The sequence below is a fragment of the Hevea brasiliensis genome, chromosome 13 (genome assembly GCF_030052815.1).
Source record: "Hevea brasiliensis isolate MT/VB/25A 57/8 chromosome 13, ASM3005281v1, whole genome shotgun sequence".
Lineage (NCBI taxonomy): Eukaryota > Viridiplantae > Streptophyta > Magnoliopsida > Malpighiales > Euphorbiaceae > Hevea > Hevea brasiliensis.
The window spans coordinates 31,021,476-31,048,603 of NC_079505.1; the positions used below are offsets into that span (position 1 = coordinate 31,021,476).

General features: G+C 33.3%; 1 protein-coding gene across 2 annotated transcripts in view; it reads left to right on the forward strand.

The window, feature by feature from the left end:
* LOC110642073 (uncharacterized) overlaps window positions 1–23,879 on the forward strand; it is a 54,308-nt gene extending 30,429 nt beyond the window's left edge. The window contains exons 15-16 of one of the 2 annotated variants that reach the window (XM_058131976.1): window positions 2,787–2,850; window positions 23,595–23,879. In XM_058131976.1, the coding sequence (XP_057987959.1) occupies window positions 2,787–2,849 (63 nt within the window). In that variant the 3' untranslated portion in view covers window position 2,850; window positions 23,595–23,879. Of the gene's footprint in view, window positions 1–2,786; window positions 2,851–16,770; window positions 17,056–23,594 lie in introns of those variants that run through there. The other variant, XM_058131975.1, reaches the window with a different exon arrangement.
* The last annotated feature ends 3,249 nt before the right edge of the window (window positions 23,880–27,128 follow it).

Here is a 27,128-nt window from a genome sequence, read left to right on the forward strand (position 1 = left end):
AATTGAAAAACATTAGCAAAAACATTCAAATTTAATTTTTATAACAGTAAAATATTTTTCATTTACTTTGTCATTTCAATTCAATGACTATGAGTTAGCTATAATGATAATAACAATAAGAACTAATTAATTTTAGGAAAGTAAAATAAAAAATATTAAATTATTAACATAAAAAATAATGAATACCAATTATAAATAAGTCAAATATCTATATTTTATTTTTATAATTTTTTATATAGACTGTACTTTTTATCTCTAAAAAATTTTAACAAGAAATTCATAATAAAAATAATAGAAAATATATAAAATAATTTAAGGTTGATTAAATTATATGTTAGTTGATTATGAGATCACAAATAATGACTAATTCTATTTAAATTAATGGCCATCAGTGACCTTTTATTATTATTGTTATTATTGCTATTATCTTTTAAATTATTATTATTATTATTATTATTATTATTATTATTATTATTATTATTATTATTATTATTATGAGTGATATGCGAAAAATAATATTTTTGTATAAATAAATTTATAAAAAAATACAAATAATTTTTAAATATTGCATTTAATCTCAAAACAAAACGTCTTGATTTTTAAAAATTAAATTTTAAAGAAAATAATAATTTATTTGTAACACCCCTATTTGCATAGCCTTGTATATTTTACTGTTCCGGTGACCAGTATCGGTCCGGACAATTAAGGGGATTAGAACCACACTTAAGATAACTAGATAAGCCATAAACACAAATAATTAGTAATTGCCAATTAGTTAAGTATAAATAAGAAAAACAGATCATAAGAAGTTAAACGAGCTGAGAGTCATAGCGATGGGTGACCTTCTCAAGAACGATTGCGAAGTCGATTTAAACTCAAATTTCGAACCGTAAAATGTAACGCTGCGGTCCTTGGGACCATTGCGAACACAGTGGAAAAGAGAAAATCGCGAAAAAGAATTGTTAAGTTAGTCAAATAATTAGGTCAGGGATCCGGAAGAAATATCGAATTATTTGCAAACCGGGTTGAACTGGCGAGGGGCAATTTGGTCAATTGACCCCGAGAGCTGACTCCTGACCTAACTGTCAAATAAAATCAGAGAAAATTTCGGAGTCGGGAATTAAATTAAAGAACTAATAGAAAAATAAATAAAAAAAAGAAGAAAATGAAAAAGTGAAGGGAGATGACATCATGCATGATGCCAAAAATATGATAATTAATAAATTTAAGTAAATGGATTTATGGTCTTCCTAAGACATAAAAAAAGAAAACAAAAGAAAAGAAAAAAAAAAGTAAAAGTCTTCTTCCTCATCCAAAGTGCCGCCCTCACTCTCCCTCACCTCTCAATTGTTAAACCTCCATTGAAACTTGTACTCAAGCTCAAATTTCCTCACTTAACCTTAAGATTTTCCATAAACACTTCATCAAAGCTTGTTACCTCAACCTAATAAGAAGATTGAAAGAGCAAAGAAAAAGAAAAAGGAAGAGAATTGAAGAATTGGACATCAAAAATTGAGGTTAGTGATAGTTGCAAAATTAGTTTATTAGTTGTGTTTATAGCTTGATTAACTTAGAAATAAATTTAAAATGAAATGAAATAAATTGTTGAGGGACCATGAGTGAATTTCGGCCAACATGTGTATGGGGGGTATATTTGCATGGTTTGATAGATTTAAAAGTATATGTGATCTTGTCTGAGATGAAGAAACATGTATATAGGCATTGAATCAATCAAATGCAAAGAATTAGTAAACTAGGGTTTGGATACTTAGGGTTTAGAGACAAAAATGTGAGAAATTGGTAAATGATATATTTGACATAGTTAGAAGTGGGAAATGGTCAATGGTGACCAAATGAAGAGTGTTGGAAGTGTTGGAGTTGAGATCAAATTCGGATTGAGTGTGGTCATGCTGCTGGTAGCATGACCAAGGTCCCTTTGAGGGACCAAAAATGAAAATTTACGAGTCCAATTGGTATGAGACCAATTGGGAATGAAAATAGACACTAAATGACACAATTTTCATTTAGGAAGCATGCCCAAAAAGTGACCAAAACCTAGTGAACAAATTGATCAAACTCGGAAAATCTCAGTCTTCCCTGTACAAACTGACCAAATGAATAGTATTTGTTCATTTTGCTATAACTTGAGCTAGGCAGGTCTAAATGACCTGAAATTTTACCAGTGGACAGATGAAATATAGACCTAAAATTTTTATGAAGAACACAAACCTAAATTATGCCATTAACCAAGTCATTTGGCCACCCCAAGTTGGCGACCTAAAATTGCCAGATCCAAAATTTGCCCATAATTCTGGGTTAAATCTAATCCGGCAGCCATGGTTCAAATGGCTATAACTTGAGCTAAAAAACTCCAATTGGAGTGATTCAAAAAGGAGAATAAACTTAAAACAATAGGGAACATTTTCTATGAAGGAAGTTTTGCCAAATTTTAACAGAAAAATGACCAATGGAACAGTGCAACTTTAGACACCAAAATTGAAAATTTGCAAAATTGCCTAAAAGACTTAGAATTTGAATAAACAACCAAAACCAACAAATTTAGTGACCAAAATGTGATATGTGGGTGAAGTTGGAATTCTCATACCTATTAAGCCTTAGAAAGTCAACAAATTTACTTGAATAGTATAGTGAATAGTAACCCCGAAACACAAAATTTAAAGAACGTCAAGTTTAGCACATTAGAGCTAGGTATAAGTGAATGTAAATTTATTTTTGGATTTATACTAAGTTATGATATTGAAACACTGTGAAACTGTGTGTTTCAGTGGAAAAGAATACCGGAAAGGAACCTGAGACATCGAGTCAAGGCCAATAGGCGACTCGCTTAAGGTTTGTGCACAACTAACTTTTTTGTTACTTTTCATTTCTAAATTGATTTGAACAAGTTATTTTATGATTTTTAATTTTGTTGTATTGAGGATTTTAATTTGTTGAATGAATTTGTATAAATTAAATGTAAATTTTTTTATGCATTTAAGGATTTATTGCATGGTTTTGAGGATTGTAAATTTTAAGTTTGATGTGTTGCCAACCTTGAGCATGAATTTATGATGATTAAATATGTTGATTTGTAAACACTTTGTGATTAGAAATTGTTTTGAATATGATTTGAAACCACAGTTGACATGGCAAAATTTATTGTGAATTCTCATTAGCTTGTCTAGTGAGATATCTCCTCCACTTGATGGGGCGAGTTCCTTCCTCTCTGGCTTGCCAGTTGGGGAAGAATTTGAATGAGTACTCATATATACTAGCTAGTCTTTGTTTCTCCCTTTTAGCCTCGGTTATTGGGAGAATGTGAAATGTCGTGGTGTACAACTGTGACACCCCTTACCCGTGTACAGTATACCCGAGTAAGTAATGCCACACGGTGTATCGGCACACTTTAATATACCTTAATTAATTTATATCATGCTTTTGAATATAATTTATGAAACATACTTTATTTAAGCCATTTATCAAAATATTATTTATTTGAGGTTCCGAAAATTTTAAAGAAAATCCGGAGGAGTACCGGCTAAAAATGGAGAAAACAGTTCTTCAGAACCTGTTAAAAACACTTCCAAATAATTTTCCAAACAATCCCAACTTTAATTCATCAACAGAGTCTCAATATCAAAATCTCACATTGTTCAGTTTCAGTTCTCAATCATCATTTCTCAGGGTTCTCATATATAAACAACAATTAAATGCTCAAATTACTTCCATACATAACCATAAATCTTTATTATTTACATGAACCTCCAAATACATTACACAAGTTTAATTACATATGAGAAAATCAAAATTAAGTTACAAAATGTCAAAATGACACCTAGTGTCCTACCAATGCACTGCAGAAGTTGAGGTGACACGGACATCGTGCGAATCGCAGGATGGACTCACCCAGTCTGTGGTTTACTGGGCTCACGATCTGTATCTCCAGTACCTACGCGTGGCAAAAGCAACGCGCTAAGCAATAATGCTTAGTGGTGCAATAATATAATAAAAGCAAATAGCAGAAAGTAAGTATGTATAGAGTGTGTATGCTTTCTTTGTTTGGTATTGGTATATCCATTATTTCATTAACTTTGTTCACTTTTATTCATTTGGTTGCCCAAGTAACCTACACTAGACGACTGGACTGGATAACGGGTAAACTGGCACTGGGTATCTAGTACCTCGGGCCGTCACACCATCGGTCACATAAGCATCTCCTGGTGTGCAATAGAACAGCTACCAAGCTGTAAATAATCTCAGGCACAAGGCCAAGTCTCAATGCAAAGTCAGAATGGCTAAAAGCCATGAAATCACAGAATGGCATATTGCCATGTGCAGTACTGCTAACTGAACCCTATTGGCATGCCAACCTATCCAAACCAATCATGTTAGGTATACTAGGGCATTTGAAACTTTTAAATTCTTCAATTTGTGCATTTCAAGTTTTGGTGTCACTATTCACCTCTTTGATCAACAAAAATGTTGACTTTTGGATAGAAAATATGTACATTGACTTTGGCACTCCCAACATACCACATTTTACATTTAAAACTTGTTAGAATTGGTCACCATTACCATTTCTAACTTAAAACCAAGAGGGCAGAAAATTTCAGTTTTTGAAGCATATGTTTACTGTTCCATTAAACACTGTTACAGTGGAAATTTGAAGAAATGGCAAACATGAAAGTTGTTCCTTATTTTGTCTAGTTGAATTTCTTTTTTTGAATCACTCCATTTGGAGTTTTTTAGCTCCAGATATGGTCCAAAAACCACAGCTGGCCGGATTGCCAATCTGCAGAATTGACCATATCTACAGTAACATGAACAGTGACTGTGACTGCATATTTGAATAGGTTCTGGCCATAATTTGGGGTAGGTTCCTTCGTGAAAGTTGTTTGTCTATGTCTTAAATTGTTTCTATAAAAATTTCAGGTCAATTGACCAAATCTACAGTGAGTTATGGCCAAATGAACAGTTGTTCATTTGGTCATTTCTGCAGGTGCTGTTGCAGGGTGTCCGGATTGGGGCCAACTTTTGGTCCACTTGCTTTGGTCTTTTGGGCATGGTTTCTTCAGCAAAAATGTGCCATTATAAGCCTAGTTTCATGTCCAATTGGCCAAACACCAATTGGACCAACACAGCCAAAGTTATGGCTGTGTAATTGGACTGGAATCTCAGTCACCATTGCTGCTGTCCCTAGGCAGCATAGTCATTCTCTTTGCCATGCTATTTTTCAGTCCAAATTATGGTTAAATTTCCTCAAATGGTCATTAATTGACCATTAGAATGTCCTTTAACAATTTCATAAGCCAAGTCCACATTTTCACCCTCAAAACCCTAGTTTCCATTTCAATTTACCCATACACCTTAGTTAAGCACACTAATTCATTATCTATGTAGATATATAGCTTAAACATAATCTCCAATTCATTCTAAGTCCATTAAAACCATCAAAACACTCCATTATTGTTCCTTCCTTAGGGCTGCCAAAATTCAAGGCATGCATAAACATAAATTTCATTCATTTAAGTTACAAATTCTTGCTCACTTTAAGGCTTTAACATGGAATAAAGGAGATTTAAGTATATATGTGCACTAACCTTGAATGGGGCAGAATTTCCAGCCACCCAAACTCCTTTCTTTCTTCCTCTTTTGGCTGCCTAGAGGTTGCTCAAGTTGCTAGGTTAATTTTTTGTGAAGCTAGGTTATGATTTTGTTGAGTAGAAATGGGTGAATCAAGCTTGAAAATGAAGAAAATGGAGGTTTAGGGCAAGGCTTGGTTTCGGCTGCAATTGGGGAGGATGATGGCTGCTGGATTTTTAATTATTTTGGTCTTTATTTTGTCTCTTTTAAGTATTTAAGAAAGCTTATTAGCTTGTGATTGGTTATAGTTTTCTTAATGACATCACCATGATGTCATAAATAAGCTTTTTCCTCATTTTCTTTTCTTTCCTCCACTACTCATCTTCAATTTAATTTCTAGTAATGTTTATTCATATTTTATGTCATATTAATTATTTACTTAACTGGACAAGTTGGCCAAAAATCACCTCTGAAGGCGAAATGACCAAAATGCCCTCCGTTTGGCTTAACGGGTCAAAATTGTCTGTGTTAGTAGTATGCCCTAGAGCATATCATTTAGTATGTATCTTGTACATATTTTAATAATAAAAGGCATTTCCACTTTTCCGTTTACATAATATATTTATGTGTAATAGAAAAGGTCCATTGATATTTTGTTAGAAATATTATTCTTAAGTTGTTAAGAATATGAGTGACAATATTTCTAGCACAAAGTATCATAAATAGGTTCACAATCGAGGATACTTCATAATAAGGACATGACTTATCCAGAAAGATTGTATTCATGTTTGTTCCCAAGTTATTTATATGAGATATAAATAAGATGGAATGGTGAGTCTCATGCCATATAACAAACATGATAGGCACTTATAAATGATAAGTAGGCCGAATCAGTGACACTTATGACAAGCACATGGAGTTTACTCTTGTCAATGTTTTGTCATAAATCATATCAGTGCATATAATCTTTAGACCTGAGATAGCATAGTTATCTTGTATATAGGTAGTTTGAGTTTGATACTGCTTTCATACTTGTACTATGTATGGGTATATGGGCATGTGTTGGCTTCTGCTAGTTATATATGGAGGTAGGTGTTGATCAAGATGGAATCTGTTCCTCTAAGTAAATAGAGATAAAATCCTATGTTCATTTAATTGTTCTTGATGTTTCAAGTTCTGGCCAGACAGATAGATTTATTGTAAAAGAGTTTCTGATGAGAAAAATCTTTTAATCAAGAACTGGAATTAAAAGAGAACATAATATTCATAGCAAATGGAGTTTGACATAAACCATGACTCCAGCTTGAGTTGGGATTTTGTAACAGAGAGATTCTAGTGCATGGTAACATATGATTATAGGTTCATTTAAGGTAAATCTTATTACTAATTGGGTGGCCATGGCATGCTATGCTAGGTGTTAACCATGGTCTATGAGGTTCATAAAATGATTTAGAGAAATCATTTATGGTAAGAAAGAGTTCTGATGATATTAAGAGTTGATATCATGTCTCATTGCCAATTAGTGATGAGCCTAGTAAGTCACACACATACACAAGTTATCACCTATTTAAATATGATTTAATTAATTAATTAAAGAGTTTAATTGATTAATTAAATAGATTTGGTTTGTAATTAAATTGCAAAGTCCCTAGCATGACTTGAAACCAAATCTAGATTATTGGATGTGTAGTATAAATTAAATTTATATTTAAAGTGTTTAAATATGAATTTAATTGATGAGAAATTAATTAATAGAGATTAATTAATTAATTTATATTTGATATAAATTAATTAGAAGAAGAAAATAATTATTTTGGGTTAAGAACTCAAAATTAAGACACGAGGGCATTTTGGTCATTTCATGGTGTGACACGTGGCACCATGAGATGGTGACACATGGCATAACACATAAGCTTGCCAAATTTTTTTAATCATGTAAGATGATTAAAATCAAGATTAAATATAGGTTTGACACTTGGCACAATGTGATTGGGTCACTTAAACCTAGAGCTAATCAAAAGGTGACATGTGGCTAGGGTTTAATGTGTTAACCTAGCTATTTAAGTGTGGTTATGAAAAGAAAACATAACCAGCAGCCTCTCCTCTCAATTGTCACGCCACTTTGAGCCTCTCCAGCTATTTCTCTTCATCTCTCATCAATTCAAAGAGATTAGCCATCAATCTCTTGAATTAAGAACACTAGAAATTGTTTCTAGTGTCCTGTTTACATCTCTAATCTCTTAAAAGGCAGAACTTGAATTTCTAATTAATAGAAAAGGCTTTAGAAGCTGTTCAAGGGCTGCCATAGGTGTTCTTGGTGTGGACAAGCTAGAGGGACAACATCCGGTGTCCTCAAACGAATCTCAAAGGCGCAGACACGCTGCATCAAATCAAGAGGTTAGTGTAATCGTTCTTGATTTAATCTAGGGTTCTAAAATTAATCTGATTAATTTTAAAATCTTAAATGGCAAATACAGATCCAAAAACATATTAAAAGAGTTTTAATATGTTGTTTATCATTGAAATCAAATAGATAAAAATAAATCTTGCATGGTGCATGTGACCCTAGGTGAAAATTTTTGAATTCAATGGTATAATCTTGTGTTTTTCACGCTTCTGTTCCTTCAATTGGTATCAGAGCCACTATATTTGCCATTTAGATTGTTGATTATATAATTTAATTGTGTGTTTGATCATGAGATCAAGAGATTCATTGCTGGTTGGATCATGAGGTGTGGCGGCACACATGGTGAAGCCACCATTGGTGGCGGCAACAATGGTTCCATGGGTGGTTCAAGGTTTGGCTTTTAATTCTGCAATTGTTGTATGATCTAAGGCCTATTCTTTGACTAATTAAAGTGTTTAATTAGTTGTTTTAATCACACAATTAAATTATGATTCAAATAAGAATTTTAAAAATTGTTTGAATGTGATTCAAATCTGAATTTTAAAAGTTGTTTGAATGTGATTCAAATCTGAATTTTTAAAGTTGTTTGAATCATATTTAAATCTGATTTTTTAAAATTGATTCAATAAAATTCAGATCTGATTTTTAAAAAATATTTGAATGTGATTCAAATCTGATTTTTTAAAAAATGTTTGAATGTGATTCAAATCTGAATTTTTGAAGTTGTTTGAATGTGATTCAAATCTGAATTTTTAAATTTGTTTGAATGAGATTCAAATCTGAATTTTTAAATTTATTTGAATCATATTCAATTTAATTTAAGTATGTATGTTTTATTTAATTGTTAAATAGTGATATGCATGATGGATGATCATGGACTATAAAAGACCAATGTGATTGGATTTATTTCTTTTATGTTTCTTTGGGATTGTAAATTAATTAATTTATTTTAATTTATTTTGGGCATGTATTATTAAGTTTGTAATATTTTTGGGTTGTAATTTCATTTATTTAAGTTCTTGTAAATTCGCCTTGGTATGCCAAGGATTACTATGTAATATTGGATTGCAAGAAGTTCAAGGAGGTCAAGAGCATTGGTGGGACCAGTGGGAGGAATTCAAGATCAAGTGTTGATTATGTACTCCTTCAGCAACTCTTGTAAAATGAATGAATGAATGAAATGCACCTAGGAATGCCCTGATTCAATTCTTGGTGGCTCAGAATTGAATCCCTTAGAAAGTCCATGATCATACCATATTTACTGCTTATCCATGAATGCATGAGATGTATGGGAATTTATGCAATTATATGATATATGCATGCTAAATGGATAATGTGCAAAGTGAGACCTTAATAGTAATTAGGATGGCTATAAAATCTTCCAAACAAATGATTAAGTTGGAAATGCTATAATTAAAGTAATTATAACATAAGCCCTCCATTGGGGCAATTATTTTAAGAAATTTTAAATAGTTGCATGAGATGCAATTAATTTAAGAGATTTTCTTAAGAATAATTGTTAAGCATAAGATGTTGTAAATATGTAAATGGTTTGGTGGCCAATATTGGATGTACCTGAGGACATTAAAATTATTTGCATAATTACTGGCTCAATGGGATCAACTTAACTAATGCAAGATAAGTCAATAATGGATGTACCTGAGATTTTGAGCATTAGGGGCTAGGTAAAGGATTGAACCTCACATGAGATGTGATGGGCAAGGAGTTGCTCACTTATAGTTTATTGTAATTCCAATAATGGATGTACCTGAGGATGATCAATAGAATTATAAGAATTCAATCACCCACTAGAAATCCATCCAACTAGGATTTCCGTTTTCTACTTTGGAAGTGTAGGATTCGCTAAGTTAGTGGGAGGACCAATTTGATTAAAAGACCATAATCATTTTGGTTAAATACATGATACATTTACTAATTAATCTGGTTATTTTCTGCAGTTAATTTTCTGATAAAAATGAGCACAAAACAACCACCACCATCCAATATCCTTACAAGCATACTTGATCACAACAGGTTGACAGGACCTAATCTGTCTGATTGGCTGAAAATATTTGAAACTTGTCTTGAACCTTGAACATATAGGATATGTTCTAGATTCAAATGTTCCTGGTCCCTTACCTCCAGAGGCCACACAAGAGGAACATGAAACTTTGGACTAGTGGAAGGAGCATGATATGAGAGCTAAGTGTTACATGCTTGCTTCCATGAGTAATGAGTTACAGAAGCAACATGAGAACATGCAGAGTGCGAGTGAGATCCTCCTTCACCTACAAGAGTTGTATGGTGAGCACAGTAGGAATGCTAGGTATGAGATATCTAGACAGCTATTCCGTATGAGGATGTCTGAGGGACAGAATGTTGGGGATCATGTCCACAAGATGATTCGGCTGATTGAGCAGTTGGAACATCTTGACTTCAACATGGATTTCCAACTACAAACGGATTTGATCCTTGATCCCTTCCCGAGTCTTTTGGGAATTTTGTGACAAATTTCCATATGACTAAACAGAATGCACCTTAGTGAATTACTCAACATCTGGTTATTGCCCAAAAGAATATGCTAGGCAATAAAGGAAAAGAGGTAGCTTTGGTTGCATCTTCTTCTGGAAAGTCCAATAAGAAGAAGGGCAATAAGAAAAAGAAACCTCGATTCTGGTCCTTCCAAGAAAATAGCTAAGCAGAAAGGAAGACTAAAGGCGATGGAGGCAAAGGAAAGTGTTTCCATTGCCAAAGGATGGGCACCTTTGGAAAAGGAACCGCCAGAGTATCTTGCTTCTCTGAAGGACAAGAAGGATACACCTTGAAGGTATGTCCATATCTTGTTATTTAGATTCGATGATACTTATAGTTCATCTGACTTGGGTTTTAGATCTTGGTGCCGGTTCTCACATTTCTAATGATATGCGGGAACTAGCAAACGATGGCGACTTGCGTTCTCAAGATATTAGAGTCCGGATTGGCAATGGCTCAACTGTTGAAGCTTTAGCCATAGGATCTAAATCTTTTTACATGTTTGGACATGTTTTGTGTTTGGATAATATTTTATATGTACCTGATGCTTTTAAGAACATCATTTCTATATCTAGTTTGACTAGAAATGGCTATGAATTTCAGTTCACAAATGATGTTTGCAATATTTATTTTGGAAATAAATATGTTGGTTCGGGTTATATGAATGATGGTCTTTATTATTTGGATAATAATGACAAACACAAATTGAATGCAAGTGATCTAAAAGAATACAATGCCATGGTGAAAACCAACTCAAGTTCAAAATATATTTGGCACTTAAGGTTATGTCATGTTGCAGAAGATAGGATTACAAAATTGGAGAAAATGGGGATTCTATCCTCATTGGGCTCTGAGCCTACTCCAACTTGTGAATCTTGCCTTCAAGGCAAAATGACTAGATCACCCTTTGTTGGACAAGGGCTAAGAGCTGAAAATATTTTGGAACTAATACATAGTGATGTATGTGGTCCGTTTAAAGAAATGGCTAGAGGGGGCTTTCATTATTTTATTACCTTTACTGATGATAAATCAAGGTTTGGGTATTTGTATTTGATGAAATACAAACATGAATCCTTTGAAAAGTTCAAAGAATTTAAATCTGAAGTAGAAAATCAAACAGGAAAAATATTAAAGCTCTTCGATCAGATCGTGGAGGTGAATATTTGAGTACTGAATTTGATGAATACTTGAGAGAGCATGGCATTGTTTCTCAGCTGACTCCTCCAGGAACGCCACAGCTGAATGGTGTATCTGAAAGGAGAAATCGTACCCTATTGGATATGGTACGTAGTATGATGAGCTATACTGATATGCCAATCTCCTTTTGGGGATTTGCATTAGAATCAGCTTTATATATTCTGAATAGGATTCCATCAAAATCAGTTTCTTCCACACCTTATGAGATATGGCATGGAAGAAAACCAAGTCTTAAGCATGTTAAGATTTGGGGTTGTCCAGCTTATATCAAAAAGCTGAACACTGATAAATTGGAGACCAGATCAGAAAAAGGTCGATTTGTTGGATATCCAAAAGATAGTTTTGGATATTATTTTTATTTGCCTACTTCACAAAAGGTTGTGATAAGTAGAGATGCCACATTTCTTGAACAACAGTTTGTTCAAGAAGGAGGCAAAGGAAGGCAAATAGAGTTAGAATTGGAGAATTCTGACCAACCAACAGATCAGATGGATATAGATCCATCTAGTCAACCTATACCCATTGATGAAACATCTACACTGTTCCTCGTAGAACAACTGAGGTATCTCACCCACGGTGAGATATGGTTTTCTTCATGAAGAAGAACAAGAGTTGTCTACTCATGAAGAAGTAGATCATGGAGATGATCCACTTACCTATGAAGAAGCTATATCAGATATAGACTCTTCAAAATGGATTGATGCTATGAAATCCGAGATTGATTCCATGTATAAGAATCAAGTTTGGGATCTTGTTGACCCACTGAAGGTATTGTACCTATAGGGAACAAATGGGTTTTCAATAAAAAAATTGTTTCTGATGGAAAGGTAGAGACCTATATGGCAAGGCTAGTAGTGAAAGGGTTTCGCCAAAGGCAAGGAATAGACTATGAGGAAGACTTTCTACTTTGTTGCCATGCTTAAATCAATTAGGATTTTATTAGCAATAGCTGCATACTATGATTATGAGATTTGGCGGATGGATGTCAAAGCGACTTTTCTCAATGGATACATTGAAGAAAACATTTTCATGGAACAACCTAAGGGATTTGAATCCCAAGATGGTTCCAAGGTATGCAAGCTAAAGCGATCCATTTATGGGTTGAAACAAGCTTCGAGGAGTTGGAACATCCGTTTTGATGAAGCCATTAAATCTTTTGGTTTTATAAAAATGAGGATGAGCCATGTGTATATAAGAAGGTTAGTGACAGTGCTATCACTTTCCTTGTCTTATATGTGGATGACATACGTTGATGGGTAATGATACGGTATGTTGACGACTATAAAGGTATGGTTGTCAAATACATTCTCCATGAAAGACTTAGGGAGGCAACCTATATTCTTGGGATTCGCATCTATAGAGATAGAGCGAAAGAATAATTGGTTTATCCCAAAGTCTGTACTTGGAAAAGGTGTTAAAGAGGTTTAACATGCTTGATTCCAAGAGAGGATTGTTACCAGTGAGACATGGTATCCACCTTTCTAAAGAGATGTCTCCAAAGACATCTGAAGAAAGAGATAAGATGGCCAGGATTCCATATGCTTGGCTATTGGAAGTTTAATGTATGCAATGTTGTGTACTAGGCGGATATCGCATATCTTGTTAGTTTGACTAGCGGTATCAATCCAATCCAGGTTTGGAACATCGGATAGTATCAAGAATATCCTTAAGTACTTAAGAAGAACTAAGGATTTATTCTTGATTTATGGAGTGGAGACTTGCAATTGGATGGTTATACCGATTCGATTTCCAATCGGATATCGATGATAGAAAGTCTACCTCTGGATATGTGTTCATTTGTAATGGAGGTGCGATCGGTTGGAAGAGTTCCAAGCGAGCATTGCAGATTCCACTCTTGAGGTGAGTATATTCTTTGCATCGAGATCTTTGCAAAGGAAGTATTTGGATAAAGAAATTCGTGAGAACTTACGATAGTTCCTTCCATTGAGTCGCGGTTCCATTACCTGTGACAACAATGGAGCGATCATCTGAGCTAAGGAAGCAAGGTCTCACCAGAAATCCAAACACATAGAAAGGCGCTACCACATTATCAGAGAAATAGTTGGGCGAGGCGATGTAGCCATGCAGAAAATAGCGTCAGCTGAAAATCCAGCTGATCCATTCACTAAGCCTATGTCACAGACTCAGTTAGACCAACATCTTGAGAAGATAGGTCTAAGATATTGTAATGAATGGCTCTAGTGCTAGTGGGAGATTGTTAGTAGTATGCCCTAGAGCATATCATTTAGTATGTATCTTGTACATATTTTAATAATAAAAGGCATTTCCACTTTTCCGTTTACATAATATATTTATGTGTAATAGAAAAGGTCCATTGATATTTTGTTAGAAATATTATTCTTAAGTTGTTAAGAATATGAGTGACAATATTTCTAGCACAAAGTATCATAAATAGGTTCACAATCGAGGATACTTCATAATAAGGACATGACTTATCCAGAAAGATTGTATTCATGTTTGTTCTCAAGTTATTTATATGAGATATAAATAAGATGGAATGGTGAGTCTCATGCCATATAACAAACATGATAGGCACTTATAAATGATAAGTAGGCCGAATCAGTGACACTTATGACAAGCACATGGAGTTTACTCTTGTCAATGTTTTGTCATAAATCATATCAGTGCATATAATCTTTAGACCTGAGATAGCATAGTTATCTTGTATATAGGTAGTTTGAGTTTGATACTGCTTTCATACTTGTACTATGTATGGGTATATGGGCATGTGTTGGCTTCTGCTAGTTATATATGGAGGTAGGTGTTGATCAAGATGGAATCTGTTCCTCTAAGTAAATAGAGATAAAATCCTATGTTCATTTAATTGTTCTTGATGTTTCAAGTTCTGGCCAGACAGATAGATTTATTCGTAAAAGAGTTTACGATGAGAAAAATCTTTTAATCAAGAACTGGAATTAAAAGAGAACATAATATTCATAGCAAATGGAGTTTGACATAAACCATGACTCAAATTGAGTTGGGATTTTGTAACAGAGAGATTCTAGTGCATGGTAACATATGATTATAGGTTCATTTAAGGTAAATCTTATTACTAATTGGGTGGCCATGGCATGCTATGCTAGGTGTTAACCATGGTCTATGAGGTTCATAAAATGATTTAGAGAAATCATTTATGGTAAGAAAGAGTTCGATGATATTAAGAGTTGATATCATGTCTCATTGCCAATTAGTGATGAGCCTAGTAAGTCACACACATACACAAGTTATCACCTATTTAAATATGATTTAATTAATTAATTAAAGAGTTTAATTGATTAATTAAATAGATTTGGTTTGTAATTAAATTGCAAAGTCCCTAGCATGACTTGAAACCAAATCTAGATTATTGGATGTGTAGTATAAATTAAATTTATATTTAAAGTGTTTAAATATGAATTTAATTGATGAGAAATTAATTAATAGAGATTAATTAATTAATTTATATTTGATATAAATTAATTAGAAGAAGAAAATAATTATTTTGGGTTAAGAACTCAAAATTAAGACACAGGGGCATTTTGGTCATTTCACAGAGTGACACGTGGCACCATGAGATGGTGACACATGGCATAACACATAAGCTTGCCAAATTTTTTTAATCATGTAAGATGATTAAAATCAAGATTAAATATAGGTTTGACACTTGGCACAATGTGATTGGGTCACTTAAACCTAGAGCTAATCAAAAGGTGACATGTGGCTAGGGTTTAATGTGTTAACCTAGCTATTTAAGTGTGGTTATGAAAAGAAAACATAACCAGCAGCCTCTCCTCTCAATTGTCACGCCACTTTGAGCCTCTCCAGCTATTTCTCTTCATCTCTCATCAATTCAAAGAGATTAGCCATCAATCTCTTGAATTAAGAACACTAGAAATTGTTTCTAGTGTCCTGTTTACATCTCTAATCTCTTAAAAGGCAGAACTTGAATTTCTAATTAATAGAAAAGGCTTTAGAAGCTGTTCAAGGGCTGCCATAGGTGTTCTTGGTGTGGAAAAGCTAGAGGGACAACATCTGGTGTCCTGAAGACGAATCTCAAAGGCGCACATACGCGAAGCACATCAAGAGGTTAGTGTAATCGTTCTTGATTTAATCTAGGGTTCTAAAATTAATCTGATTAATTTTAAAATCTTAAATGGCAAATACAGATCCAAAAACATATTAAAAGAGTTTTAATATGTTGTTTATCATTGAAATCAAATAGATAAAAATAAATCTTGCATGGTGCATGTGACCCTAGGTGAAAATTTTTGAATTCAATGGTATAATCTTGTGTTTTTCACGCTTCCGTTCCTTCAGTCTGTACCGATTGAAAAATTTTCCTAGGTATTTTCTTGGCATTCTAATGCCATAGGAACCTCAATGACCCTTCTCTGGAGTCCCAAAAATTATTTTATAATTTTTCCCCCGGGTCTAGGGCTCCTCGTTGCGAGAACCGCAACTTCCCTCTGGTTTACCCCTCGCTAGGGCACCGGCTCATTTAACTTGGTTGTATTTTATTTCCAAAATTTTTACTAAATTTTTCTTATTAATATTTGAGTTAATTATGGTTCCTGACTTTAGTTTAAATATTTTTCCGGACGTTCTAGCTGTCCGGACCGACACCGGTCACCGGAACAGTAGAATGTACGGAGTTGCTACCGGGAGGGTGTTACAACAACACGACATCTATTTGAATTTTGGGTCACGGGATCAACTATGTGAATTGTTGGCAACGCCCTTTAAATTATGCATAATTTGATAAATTGTGATTGAAATAAATAATTTGTTAGTGATTCAAAATATTTTTGTATTGTTTCGGAATGTAAAAGAAATGTAAATAAATAGTTATTAATTGATCAAAATATTATTTAAATGAATAATTTACATGAATGAAAATAATGATTTTTGTATGTCATGGATTTTGAAGAATTTAGAAATTTTAAATTTTTATTCATTATGAATTGTTAAGAATAATTTGTATTAAGTTTTAAATTATTAGTTTGTGCACCACTGAGTTCACCACTCAGCGATAGCTTTGTATGCTGTCGCAGATATAGAGACTAAAGGAGCAGCAGATTGAGCTGCTGAGGACAGGGGAGCTACTTCCTTGAAATTATCGGGTATAATTTATACACTGACTGTAAATATTCATTTTGATGTATGTATTGTACGTAATTGTATGGACATGTAAAATCGGTCTTGAGCAGCTTGTACAAAGTTTGTATAAAGTTGTAATAAATTTTAATTTGGATTTTCTTAATGTAAATTTCTAGTATGATGTATATATAAATTATTTTGTCATTAATGAAATATGATTGGTAGTATTTTATTTTAAATTGAATGAAATTTATTAATGGTATTTTGATAATTGTTGGATATTGGAAATGGTGAATTTGAATTTTGGAAGTTGAAAAATGTGTTGAAATTGATTGAGATGATTGTGACTTTTGAAGAAGTTGTTGAGAAAAATTATTGGAAGTGCTTTTTTACAGGAATTTGAAGAACTGTTTTCTCAAAATATAGACTGCACTCAGCCGAAATTTTTATAAAATTTGCGGAAAAATAAAATGGGCCAAAAATTTTAACTAGTTTTCAACTTTAATTAAATGTTTTATTACCTATTAGAAAATGCTCACCACTTATCAAAAGTAAGAAAATTGTTTTAAAATCCTTTGTAGGGTACTTAATGAGTTATCGGTAGGTGAAGTTCGGTAATTCATTAGGTATTCTACGGGATCATGTTATGCCTTACAGAGGGGTAAGTTGTGACATGTTTTAGTGGTATCAGAGCAAAATTTTTGAAGTATGTTTTAACTTGAGAATTTGTGTCTTTCCTTGTTAAGTACAACTGCTCAAAGTCCATATTTGTTACATACAGTATATTTACATCATAAATATGAACTAACGGGGAGAAATCTCCTTGTGTTGGGTGTACAGGAAATAGAAAAAAAAAATCCTACGAATAGATATAGACAAGGGGGATAAAATGGTAGAGCAGTCTGATACAGCTAATGTACAAGGAGAGGCCCCAATTTCACAGAGCGTTGGAGGTCCAACTGCACCAGTCCCTCCTATACAAATTACTGCACAAACGGCCCAGCAGATGACCATGTTCTTTCAGCAAATGGCTGATAATCTGTCAGCCCAGGCCCAAGTAAAAACCCAACCTCCTTAAGGGCAGCATGAAAAAGAGAAAAGTGGGAAACTCATCGGTCAAAGTTCGAGTATTAACTTGGGAAAGAGAAAAGATTTTGAGGGATCCCGAGCTCCCAAGTATGACAGAGGCGGATCTTCAGGGCAGAAGCAATCAAGAACCATTCGTCAAAGAACCAGAAGTTCCTACCCTATCCGTATCTGTGACGTTTATGGAAAATTTCATCGAGGCATTTGTCATAGGGTCACTGGAGCCTGCTTCAATTGTGGTGGAATTGGACATTTCGCTCGAGATTGTACTAGCACACGTCGATTTATGCCACATACTACACCAAAGGAATCAGTCCAAGGTTCTAATTTTAGAGGCTCATTAATAGTCAGTAGGGGCAGAGGCAGAAGTAGAGACAACACTTCAGGTAATCCTCGCACAATGGACCAACCCGAGCAGAGGAATACATTAGAAAGAGGGAACGCCATGCATCGAGGGGAAGAAACAGAGACTTCAGATGTAGTTGCCGGTATGTTCTTCACTTGTGAAAGGAATAATTATGTACTATTTGATTTCGGCTCTACTTGTTTATATGCTAATGCTAAAATTATATGTTCTACTGCTATTCCCTTGCATGGAGATAAATTTTAATGCGTTAGTAATTAATCTTTTAGGATAAGAATTGCGATAATAAGCGTGATTGAAATTAATTTTGGAAAAAGTTTCTAGTGAGAGACATCTCCTAGACTATGATGAATTATAAAGTTAATTAGTAAGCCTAATTAGATAAGGCAAGAGGACCAAAAAGTAAGTTATAGCAATATATCTGCCTTAGATGGAAGTAAAGGTACAACTGTTGATAGATGTCAGTAAGTACCATAATCAAAATAAGTTTAAGATATTAGTGGATTTGAAAGAAATATGACATAGGGAAGTTTGATCTATTGGGATGTATCGTAGTAACTATGCAATATTCTTGATGTTTGTGCTGTAAGCTGCAAATTACAGTACTGACTTGAGATTTATTGTGTAGAGCTACGTACTACCCAATAGTACATAAGGATAAGAATAGTTATAAATGACTTTTGCTCTGGTACAAATATACCAGAATAGAGTTTTATTACTAGAACTGAGTTTGAAAATCCTAATTCGGGATTTAAAACTCTATAATTAGAATATCAAAAGTTCATGGTGCCAGGTAGTGAGAGTTAACGACTCCGTTACCTGGCATGAATTACTATATATCAGGAATTGTTATGGGACTAGAGATTTTAGCATGGTAAAAATTTAAAAATAACACCTATAGGGCTAAGTCATCCAGTCTCCGATATGGGGTTTATAGTTGTTTTGGTATTGCAATGGATCTTTTGCTCAAAGTTTAGTAAGGAACATTATTCTATTTGTGTAGCAGTAAGACACAAAATATAATTTTATTCCTCTAGAAGAGACAGGATGCTATGGATGACAATTATAACTTATAAAATAGTTAAGAAATGATATTCTACTGATAACAGTAATTCGATAGGAACTAGTTGGCCAGGTATTCTTTAGGAAGAGCACAATTTATTGTGCGGATCATAAGGATTAGATTAGAATTCAAGCGAAACTTTTGAATAGCATGGGAAACAGGAGAGTCCGGTAGACTCCCTTCTTAAGATTACATGAAAAAAAAAGGTAATGATCACAAACCAGCGGAAAATAAGCTATAGAATATTGATAGATAAAAGAGTTGTGGAAGTAAAAAATTAGAATAGATGGTGCGAATGTAATAAAGAAACGTTATGAATATTAGTTAAAGTGTTGACTAGAATGGTCAGAGGACCAAATCAAAGTAATATTGAAGTATAGTGGATTTATTAGGGATGATAAGAGGTGCTAAATCATGATTCGACAGTAAAGTTAAGGAAGAAGATAAGATTGAGGAATAAAATAATTAAAGTTAAGTTGTGGAATGAAAGAAGGAAACAAATAGAACATTAAGAAATGAGAAAAACACTAGATGAGGAATTGCCACCAGGGCAAACAACCTACCTAAGACGTGTAAGGATATCCCAAACTAATTTATCAAGAAGGAAATAAGTTAAACAAAAGCAAACAAGATAGTGCAAAATGGCACATAGGCCTTGTTCATAAATGGAGATGGTAAGATAATGGTTATAAACCTATGGCCAAGAAAGAGATAAGCAGTTTATATATGACCAACAAGGTCATTTAAAAAAAAAGAGACTACAAAGGAAAATAATTGCTAAAACAACAACAAGAAAAGACTAAAATATTCTAAACTAAACTGAAGGTTGCATCAAATGATCAAGAGATTTGATAAGAAAAGAGTAAAACTAAGTTCTCACCCATAAGGATCATACGAGGTCCTAAAAAGAGTGGATCCACTAGCACACAGATTTTCTTACCTCTAAAATTGAAATGAAATTGAATCTAACTTATGACAGAGGCTCATAAGAAACTTGGCACACGAGGTGAGCAATCGATAGGTAAATAGTATTGGTTAAAGTGCTAAGGAACCATCATTCAGGCCAGGAAGCTACTTGGGAGCGTGAATAGGACATGAGGAGACAGCACCCACAACTGTTCAGAGACTGATACCAGGCAAAATTTTGAGGACGAAATTATTTTAAGGGGGGGAGAATTGTAACACCCCTATTTGCATAGCCTGGTATATTTTACTGTTCCGGTGACCGGTGTCGGTCCGGACAATTAAGGGGATTAGAACCACACTTAAGACAACTAGATAAGCCATAAACACAAATAATTAGTAATTGCCAATTAGTTAAGTATAAATAAGAAAAACAGAACATAAGAAGTTAAACGAGCCGAGAGTCACAGCGATGGGTGACCTTCTCGGGAACGACTGTAAAGTCGATTTAAACTCAAATTTCGAATCGTAAAATGTGACGCCGCAGTCCTTAGGACCATTGCGAACACATTGGAAAAGAGAAAATCATGAAAAAGAATTGTTAAGTCAGTCAAATAATTAGGTCAGGGATCCAAAAGAAATATTGAATTATTTGCAAACCGGGTTGAACCGGCGAGGGGCAATTTGGTCAATTGACCCCGAGAGCTGACTCCTGACCTAACTGTCAAATAAAATCAGAGAAAAGAAAATTTCGGAGTCGGGAATTAAATTAAAGAACTAATAGAAAAATAAATAAAAAGAAGAAGAAAATGAAAAAGTGAAGGGGGATGACATCATGCATGACATCATGCTTGATGCCACAAATATGATAATTAATAAATTTAAGTAAATGGATTTATGGTCTTCCTAAGACATAAAAAAAGAAAAGAAAAGAAAAAAAAAGTAAAAGTCTTCTTCCTCATCCAAAGTGCCGCCCTCACTCTCCCTCACCTCTCCATTGTTAAACCTCCATTGAAGCTTGCACTCAAGCTCAAATTTCCTCACTTAACCTGAAGATTTTCCATAAACACTTCATCAAAGCTTGTTACCTCAACCTAAGAAGAAGATTGAAAGAGCAAAGAAAAAGAAAACGGAAGAGAATTGAAGAATTGGACATCAAAGATTGAGGTTAGTGATTTAAGTTGTAAAATTAGTTTATTAGTTGTGTTTATAGCTTGATTAACTTAGAAATAAACTTAAAATGAAATGAAATAAATTGTTGAGGGACCATGAGTGAATTTCGGCCAGCATGTGTATGGGGGGTATATTTGCATGGTTTGATAGATTTAAAAGTATATGTGATCTTGTTTGAGATGAAGAAACATGTATATAGGCATTGAATCAATCAAATGCAAAGATTAGTAAACTAATGTTTGGACACTTAGGGTTTAGAGACAAAAATGTGAGAAATTGGTAAATGATATATTTGACCTAGTTTGAAGGGGGAAATGGTCAATGGTGACCAAATGAAGTGTGTTGGAAGTGTTGGAGTTGAGATCAAATTCGGATTGAGTGTGGTCATGCTGCTGGTAGCATGACCAAGGTCCCTTTGAGGGACCAAACATGAAAATTTAGAAGTCCAATTGGTATGAGACCAATTGGGAATGAAAATAGACACTAAATGACACAATTTTCATTTAGGAAGCATGCCCAAAAAGTGACCAAAACCTAGTGAACAAATTGACCAAACTCGAAAAATCTTAGTCTGCCCTGTACAAACTGACCAAATGAATAGTATTTGTTCATTTGGCCATAACTTGAGCTAGGCAGATCTAAATGACCTGAAATTTTACCAATGGACAGATGAAATATAGACCTAAAACTTTCATGAAGAAGACAAACCAAATTATGCCATTAACTAAGTCATTTGGCCACCCCAAGTTGGTGACCTAAAACTGCCAGAACCAAAATTTGCCTAGAATTCTGGGTTAAGTCCAATCCGGTAGCCATGGTTCAAATGGCTATAACTTGAGCTAAAAAACTCCAATTGGAGTGATTCAAAAAGGAGAATAAACTTAAGACAATTAGGAACATTTTCTATGAAGGAAGTTTTGCCAAATTCTAACAGAAAAATGACCAATGAAACAGTGCAACTTTAGATACCAAAACTGAAAATTTGCAAAATTGCCTAAAAGACTTAGAATTTGAATAAACAACCAAAACCAACAAATTTAATGACCAAAATGTGGTATGTGGGTGAAGTTGGAATTTCCATACCTATTAAGCCTTAGAAAATCAACAAATTGACTTGAATAGTGTAGTGAATAGTAATCCCGAAACACAAAATTTAAAGAACGTCAAGTTTAGCACATTAAAGCTAGGTATAAGTGAATGCAAATTTATTTTTTGATTTATGCTAAGTTATGATACTGAAACACTGTGAAACTGTGTGTTTCAGTGGAAAAGAATACCGGGAAGGAACCCGAGACATCGAGTCAAGGCCAAGAGGTGACTCGCTTAAGGTTTGTGCACAACTAACTATTTTGTTACTTTTCATTTCTAAATAAATTTGAACAAGTTATTTTATGATTTATAATTTTGTTGTATTGAAGATTTTAATTTGTTGAATGAATTTGTATAAATTAAATGTAAATTTTCTTATGCATTTAAGGATTTATTGCATGGTTTTGAGGATTGTAAATTTTAAGTTTGATGTGTTGCCAACCTTGATCATGAATTTATGATGATTAAATATGTTGATTTGTAAACACTTTGTGATTAGAAATTGTTTTGAATATGATTTGAAACCATAGTTGACATGGCAAAATTTATTGTAAATTCTCATTAGCTTGTCTAGTGAGATATCTCCTCCACTTGATGGGGCGAGTTCCTTCCTCTCTGGCTTGCCAGTTGGGGAAGAATTTGAATGAGTACTCATATATACTAGCTAATCTTTGTTTCTCCCTTTTAGCCTCGGTTATTGGGAGAATGTGAAATGTCGTGGTGTACAACACGGTATCTATTTGAATTTTGGGTCATGGGATCAACTGTGTGAATTGTTGGCAACGCCCTTTAAATTATGCATAATTTGATAAATTGTGATTGAAATGAATAATTTGTTAGTGATTCAAAATATTTTTGTATTGTTTCGGAATTTAAAAGAAATGTAAATAAATACTTATTAATTGATCAAAATGTTATTCAAATAAATAATTTGCATGAATGAAAATAATGATTTTTGCATGTCATGGATTTTGAAGAATTTAGAAATTTTAAATTTTTATTCATTATGAATTGTTAAGAATAATTTGTATTAAGTTTTAAATTATTAGTTTGTGCATCACTGAGTTCACCACTCAGCGATAGTTTTATATGCTTCGCAGATATAGAGACTAGAGGAGCAGCAGATTGAGCTGCTGAGGGTAGGGGAGCTACCTGCTTGAAGTTATCGGGTATAATTTATACCCTGACTGTAAATATTCATTTTGATGTATGTATTGCACGTAATTGTATGGACATGTAAAATCGGTCTTGAGCAGCTTGTACAAAGTTTGTATAAAGCTGTAATAAATTTTAGTTTGGATTTTCTTAATGTAAATTTCTAGTATGTTGTATATATAAATTATTTTGTCATTAATGAAATATGATTGGTAGTATTTTATTTTAAATTGAATGAAATGCATTAATGGTATTTTGATAATTGTTGGATATTGGAAATGGTGAATTTGAATTTTGGAAGTTGATAAATGTGTTGAAATTGATTGAGATGATTGTGACTTTTGAAGAAGTTGTTGAGAAAAATTATTGGAAGTGCTTTTTTACAGGAATTTGAAGAACTGTTTTCTCAAAATATAGACGACACTCTGCCGAAATTTTTATAAAATTTGCGGAAAAATAAAATGGGCAAAAAATTTTAACTAGTTTTCAACTTTAATTAAATGTTTTATTACCTATTAGAAAATGCTCACCACTTATCGAAAGTAAGAAAATTGTTTTAAAATCCTTTGTAGGGTACTTAATGAGTTATCGGTAGGTGAAGTTTGGTAGTTCATTAGGTATTCTACGGGATCATGTTATGCCTTACAGAGAGGTAATGTGTGACATTATTTCATAAATGTTAAGGTAATATTATAAACAATAATAATAATTAAAAGAAAAATAAAAAAGAATTTAATAATAGTAGTGTAAAAGGAAGTTATTTATGGAATGTGACATGTAACAAGTTCTTTAAAGAAAGTGCCATGTGGCATTCTCTTGAGAATACCTTCCTGTTTTGTATCGATATATAGATTGGGCAATAATGCTCAAATATACGAGCTTTAGAATAAGATCAATGAAATGAAGCGAGATGAGATAATTATATCACAATATTTTGAGAAAGCTTATGACAAGAACTATATTATTACCAAGACTTCTAAGCGTTATGTGTGTTATGTCCTGAAGATGCAACTCAATTTTAGGAGTTGATGGAGAAATAACATGTGTGACTTTCGCATACAATTGAATATTGAGTATGATCAAACACAAGTTCACGTACTTAGGAAAGATCCTTTTTTATCTTTAAGGCAAATTTATTGTTTTGTAGGATAAATTTTAACAACAGTCTCTGAACTTATATAATTATAACACTACAGTCCTTTAACTTTAAAATGTAACATAAAACCCCCTAAACTTTTAAATTTTGCATAGTAAAATCACTTTGACTTTCAATTACTGATTTTTTAGTTAGAAACTGATATGAATAGCTCCCGCATGGCGCTTAGTCAACATCTCTCTCTCTCTTCTCTTATGGAAAGTGTAAAATTATTCTCTTTATGCATAAAAAATTATTCTGTCTATAAAGAGAAGAATGATTCAATTTACACATGACTTGAGAGAGAAAAGAGAAGTACTGACCAAGATCTATGCTGAAACTGTTTAGGTTAGCGTCAAATTGAAAAACTGGTAATCAAAGATTAGAGGGATTTTACTGTGCAAAATTTGAAAGTTGATGGGATTTTATATTACATTTTTAAGTTGAGGGACTGTAATGTTAAAATTAGATAAGTTCATGGATAGTTGTTAAAATTTATCCTTATTTTGTATAATAAGAGGAGAATCGATATGTTGCATACTATTTCTATAAGCTTGTTGAAGTATGCTTCAGTAATACAAGGAAAAGGTTTATGGCAAATTTATTGTTTTGTGCAATAAGAGGAAAAAAAAAAAATTAAACTCATTGAAGTGTGCTTAGTAAGTTGCAAACTAAGGTAAATTTATTGTTTTCTACAATAAACGATTTATTTGCTTATTTTTTCTTTATTGGTTTTTTTTTTAATGGTAGTTAGAGGCAACCAGAGTTAAAAACCAGCAAATAAGCCTTCTAGATACTATAGAAATCTTATTTTTATTTCATTAATGTGAGATGTACTTAAATACATGAAACTTAACAGTAATGGAAGGAAATCATGCAAATCCTCCTAAAATTTAGCAACTAAACATAACAACTAAAAAAAATAAAAACAAAAACTATTGAAGACTAGGTCAATTAATAGTACATTTTACATTTTTTTTTTAAAATCATTCAGCAACTAACTTGCAATTATTGAGGCACACTTCAACACCCCTCCTTGCATTAGGAGTTGCAAACTCTGGTTGTCATTAAATAGCTCCTCCACCTCCTCCTCTTGATGTTGATCCACTTTAACTTTAACTTCTCTTAGTTGTTGTTATGCGTTGCATCTGATCTCCAAGTGTTCTAGTTAGTCACATTTTTTACATTGTGCATTTGGTCTCCATAAACATTTTTCTTGTGGGTGATTTTTCTTTTCACATAAGGGATAAGGTGGGCAATTTTATTTTATTTCTTTTATTGTTATATTTGTTTGTTTTGCTTTTGCCTTTATCTTGGTTATGTACTTGTGCTAAGAGTGCTTCCTCTACCAATACGTTCTTCCCTCACTGATCTTCTTTGATCATGCATTTGCAAAACATGAATTAACTCAGTCAAGGTAATATTTGACAGGCCTTTAGCATTCTCTAGTGAGGAGAATGTGTGTGACTGTTTGCCTGGTTTTACAACCCCGCAAGTGCACGGATCGCTAACAAGTAATAAAGCGATAAGTACAGTATCATTCCCACGAGGACCTTTGTTTAGCAAGTACCAATCTACACAGTAATTTTGACTGTCTAGGCTATCGAATATTTAGCGAATGAAGTTTGTTAACTTTAAACACTAGAATAGTAAACTTAAAATGAAGTAATCTATTTTTGGAACAATCCTGGAGTTAAGATTTCACACTTGAATCTTATTAAGGATGTTATCTCATTTATTTACTGAATTGAGGTTTGTTTTCCTTGATGGAAAATAGCCCTAAGTTATCCTAAATCCTCTCTCAAGTTATCTAGGGTGTATTTTAATTAACTCAAACCCTACTTTCGTGGTGATCAAATTAATTAAAATACTTTAAGACCTTTGACCAATTTTTAGGTTCCACAAAGGTATCAGCCAATGTCTAGGTCAGAATTCCTAGGTTCAAGATCTTGATTTTCTAATGTTAATCTTCACCTTTCAGTCCTTTAATCAACATCTACAATAATGTCTAAGTGGGTACCATCACATAGCATGCATTAGGATCACAAGAAATTAAATCAAGAAACGAATCTCAAATCCAGTAAATAAAACTTAATGTTCATCCATAATAATAATTACAAGCATTACTCTCCCAAATCTAGAATAAGGAAACTACTCACTCATGGTGAGTTCAGCAAACATGATGATAAAAGGAAAAAACAATAAAAAGAAAATCATGTAAAAGAAATAAAGCAATAGAAATCTGTCTAGGGAGATGAAATGAAGAAACCGAAGATAGTTTGCAGCTTTGATCTTGTGGAACTTCAACTGGAGAGCTTCTTTTGGTAATGATGTAGAGCCCGAT